Source organism: Nansenia antarctica (assembly GCF_963989245.1).
Source record: "Nansenia antarctica genome assembly, chromosome: 12".
Taxonomy (NCBI): domain Eukaryota; kingdom Metazoa; phylum Chordata; class Actinopteri; order Argentiniformes; family Microstomatidae; genus Nansenia; species Nansenia antarctica.
Window position 1 is genome coordinate 220,001 of NC_137682.1, and position 5,000 is coordinate 225,000.

At 43.0% G+C, this 5,000-nt stretch overlaps 1 protein-coding gene across 1 annotated transcript in view; it reads left to right on the forward strand.

Moving 5' to 3' along the window:
* ndrg2 (NDRG family member 2) overlaps positions 1-5,000 on the forward strand; it is a gene marked incomplete at its 3' end in the record, with an annotated part of 32,606 nt that overhangs the window by 18,889 nt on the left and 8,717 nt on the right. Inside the window, exons 3-4 of the mRNA XM_080543068.1 lie at positions 2,114-2,155; positions 3,338-3,443. Of these exons, the coding sequence (XP_080399194.1) occupies positions 2,114-2,155; positions 3,338-3,443 (148 nt within the window). The remainder of the gene's footprint in view (positions 1-2,113; positions 2,156-3,337; positions 3,444-5,000) is intronic.

Below are 5,000 nucleotides of genomic sequence, written 5' to 3' on the forward strand. Positions count from 1 at the left end.
TGAAGACACTGACACTGAAGTCACTGACACTGAAGTCACTGACACTGAAGTCACTGACACTGAAGACACTGACACTGAAGTCACTGACACTGAAGTCACTGACACTGAAGTCACTGACACTGAAGTCACTGACACTGAAGTGACTGACACTGAAGTCACTGACACTGAAGACACTGACACTGAAGTCACTGACACTGAAGTCACTGACACTGAAGTCACTGACACTGAAGACACTGACACTGAAGTCACTGACACTGAAGACACTGACACTGAAGTCACTGACACTGAAGACACTGAAGACACTGACACTGAAGTCACTGACACTGAAGTCACTGACACTGAAGACACTGACACTGAAGTCACTGACACTGAAGACACTGACACTGAAGACACTGACACTGAAGACACTGACACTGAAGTCACTGACACTGAAGTCACTGACACTGAAGTCACTGACACTGAAGACACTGAGACTGAAGTCACTGAGACTGAAGTCACTGACACTGAAGTCACTGACACTGAAGTCACTGACACTGAAGACACTGACACTGAAGACACTGACACTGAAGACACTGACACTGAAGACACTGACACTGAAGTCACTGACACTGAAGACACTGAAGTCACTGACACTGAAGTCACTGACACTGAAGTCACTGACACTGTGGGGATGCTAAAATTGTCCCCATATGATCAAATCCACCATCCCCCTGACTTTCTTTTACAACTTGAGTCCTGGTTGAAACTGCCTGATCGCTGAGCCAATGAACAGCTGCAGACATGTTGGAATGGCCTATGGGCAACAGGCACCATTACTTATATCACATTTTGTGATGTGTAATGTACCTGTAATGTCCCTGTAATGTACCTGTAATGTCCCTGTAATGTACCTGTAATGTCCCTGTAATGTACCTGTAATGTACCTGTAATGTACCTGTAATGTCCCTGTAATGTACCTGTAATGTACCTGTAATGTACCTGTAATGTACCTGTAATGTACCTGTAATGTACCTGTAATGTCCCTGTAATGTACCTGTAATGTCCCTGTAATGTACCTGTAATGTCCCTGTAATGTACCTGTAATGTACCTGTAATGTACCTGTAATGTACCTGTAATGTACCTGTAATGTACCTGTAATGTACCTGTAATGTACCTGTAATGTACCTGTAATGTACCTGTAATGTACCTGTAATGTACCTGTAATGTCCCTGTAATGTCCCTGTAATGTACCTGTAATGTACCTGTAATGTACCTGTAATGTACCTGTAATGTCCCTGTAATGTCCCTGTAATGTCCCTGTAATGTACCTGTAATGTACCTGTAATGTACCTGTAATGTACCTGTAATGTCCCTGTAATGTCCCTGTAATGTACCTGTAATGTACCTGTAATGTCCCTGTAATGTACCTGTAATGTACCTGTAATGTACCTGTAATGTACCTGTAATGTACCTGTAATGTCCCTGTAATGTCCCTGTAATGTCCCTGTAATGTACCTGTAATGTACCTGTAATGTACCTGTAATGTACCTGTAATGTACCTGTAATGTACCTGTAATGTACCTGTAATGTCCCTGTAATGTACCTGTAATGTACCTGTAATGTACCTGTAATGTACCTGTAATGTCCCTGTGATGTAACTGTAATGTACCTGTAATGTCCCTGTAATGTACCTGTAATGTACCTGTAATGTACCTGTAATGTACCTGTAATGTACCTGTAATGTACCTGTAATGTCCCTGTAATGTACCTGTAATGTACCTGTAATGTACCTGTAATGTACCTGTAATGTACCTGTAATGTACCTGTAATGTCCCTGTAATGTACCTGTAATGTACCTGTAATGTACCTGTAATGTACCTGTAATGTACCTGTAATGTACCTGTAATGTACCTGTAATGTCCCTGTAATGTACCTGTAATGTACCTGTAATGTACCTGTAATGTACCTGTAATGTACCTGTAATGTCCCTGTGATGTAACTGTAATGTACCTGTAATGTCCCTGTGATGTAACTGTAATGTACCTGTAATGTACCTGTAATGTCCCTGTAATGTACCTGTAATGTACCTGTGATGTCCCTGTAAGTGAGGTTAGTTCTTCTCTGTTGTTGTAGGATGCTGAGGTTGCAGCTCGACTCCTGCTGGACCAGGGACAGGTAAGGCTGTTTATGCACTCAACGGTGTGTTCATGTGTATGTGGAATGTTCACTATATATATGTGACACGTTCTAATGCTTTGGTCCTCATATTGGCAACCAATCAAAATGTTCAGACTTTTCGTTTCAACGTTGTTGAGAATCACAACACAAACTCACTAGTCAAGCCAAAACACTGCAGCGAAATGGGTTGGGTGAGTAATCCCCACTGCTACCTAGTTAACTATAACACTACTTTACATTGTTACCTAGTTAACTATAACACTACTTTGCATTGTTAGCAGACTCACACAACAAGCTGTGTTAGTTGACTAGCGATGTGTCACTGATTTTCAACAACGTGTAAATGTATTAATTATTTTTTAAGAAAAGTCTGATCATTACATCAGATCCCGATATGAGGACCAAAGCATTAGAACGTGTGACATATGTGGCTGTGTGTGTGTGTGTGTGTGTTCATGCATGTGTGTGTGTTTGCAAATGTGTGTATGTGTGTGTTTGTGTGTGTGTGTTCATGCATGCGTGTGTGTTTGTGTGTGCGAATGTGTGTGTGTGTGTGTGTGTGTGTGTGTGTGTGTGAGTGTGTGTGTGTGTGTGTGTATGTTCATGCATGCGTGTGTGTTTGTGTGTGCGAATGTGTGTATGTGTGTGTGTGTGAGTGTGAGTGTGTGAGTGACTGTGTGTGTGTGTGTGTGTGTGTGTGTGAGTGTGTGTGTGTGTGTGTGTGAGTGTGTGTGTGTGTGTGAGTGTGTGTGTGTGTGTGTGTGTGTGTGTGTGTGTGTTGTGTGTGTGTGTGTGTGTGTGTGTGTGTGTGAGTGTGAGTGTGTGAGTGACTGTGAGTGTGTGTGTGTGTGTGTGTGTGTGAGTGTGTGTGTGTGTGTGTGTGTGTGTGAGTGTGTGTGTGTGTGTGAGTGTGTGTGTGTGTGTGTGTGTGTGTGTGTGAGTGTGTGTGTGAGTGTGTGTGAGTGTGTGTGTGTGAGTGTGTGTGAGTGTGTGTGTGTGTGTGTGAGTGTGTGAGTGTGTGTGTGTGTGAGTGTGTGAGTGTGTGTGAGTGTGTGTGTGTGTGTGTGTGTGTGAGTGTGTGTGTGTGTGTGTGTGTGTGAGTGTGTGTGTGTGTGTGTGAGTGTGTGTGTGTGTGTGTGTGAGTGTGTGTGTCTAACCCTCTTGGTGTCTCCTCTCCAGGAGCACAGTATTGAGACTCCTCACGGCCTCCTCCATGTGACCCTCCATGGCTCAGCAAACACCCGGCGCCCGGCCATCCTCACCTTCCACGACGTGGGCCTGGACAGTGGGTCACCCTCTTCCCCCTCTCCCCCTCTCTACTTCTCTCTACCTCTCTCTACCTCTCTCTACTTCTCTCTACTTCTCTCTACTTCTCTCTACCTCTCTCTACCTCTCTCTACTTCTCTCTACTTCTCTCTACTTCTCTCTACTTCTCTCTGCTTCTCTCTGCTTCTCTTTACTTCTCTCTACTTCTCTCTACTTCTCTCTGCTTCTCTCTACTTCTCTCTGCTTCTCTCTGCTTCTCTTTACTTCTCTCTACTTCTCTCTACTTCTCTCTACTTCTCTCTACTTCTCTCTACTTCTCTCTACTTCTCTCTACTTCTCTCTACTTCTCTCTACTTCTCTCTACTTCTCTCTGCTTCTCTCTGCTTCTCTCTACTTCTCTCTACTTCTCTCTACTTCTCTCTACTTCTCTCTACTTCTCTCTACTTCTCTCTGCTTCTCTCTACTTCTCTCTACTTCTCTCTACTTCTCTCTACTTCTCTCTACTTCTCTCTACTTCTCTCTACTTCTCTCTACTTCTCTCTACTTCTCTCTACTTCTCTCTACTTCTCTCTACTTCTCTCTGCTTCTCTCTACTTCTCTCTACTTCTCTCTACTTCTCTCTTCTTCTCTCTACTTCTCTCTACACTCTCTCTGCTTCTCTCTACTTCTCTTTACTTCTCTCTACTTCTCTCTACTTCTCTACTTCTCTACTTCTCTCTACTTCTCTACTTCTCTCTACTTCTCTCTACTTCTCTCTACTTCTCTCTACTTCTCTTCACTTCTCTTCACATACAACATGTGACACGGTGTTTTGGTCCTCATATCGGCATCCGATGCAATGTTCAGACTTTTCTTTCGAAAATTGGGAATATATTTCCGCATTGTTGAAAATCAGTGACACATCGCTAGTCAACTAACACAGCTTGTTTTGTGAGCCTGCTAACAATGTAAAGTAGTGTTGTAGTTAAGTAGGTAGCAGTGGGGATTATCTCCCAATCCGTTGCGTTGCAGTATTTTGGCTGCACTAGCGATGTTACACAACTAGTGTTGTGATTTTCCACAACGTTGAAATTTATTTCAAAATAAACGTCTGAACATTTTGATTGGTTGCCGACATACCAAAACACTAGAGTGTGTCACATGTCCTTCATCTGTCCTTCACCTCGCCCTTCCACCCACACTGTCTCCTCATCAGTCCTCAGTCCAATGGACCTATCGCTAAGCCACGCCCCAAAATAGAAATTGTCCAATCATATCACAGCAAAAGACACTACAGGCAGAAAACAAACAACTCGCTAATATCTGATGGTGAAAAGCTTCTAGACAAAATATTCTTGTAATCTTTAAAAAACATGTCTATTCAGAAAATCAGAAATCAGAAATGTGCCAACTCCCGCCATTGATTGTAAGTCATTGAATGTCATTCAGTCACGGTCGGTCAGTCAGTCACTGTCAGTGAAGCGTTGTTTGTTTGTCTGAGTTTTCAAAGGGGGCGTGGCTTAGAGATAGGTCCATTAAGTGCAGGTTTTCTTGTCAAAGAGAATAATACTTGGTTTTCCAATTTTAGCAGTTTTTG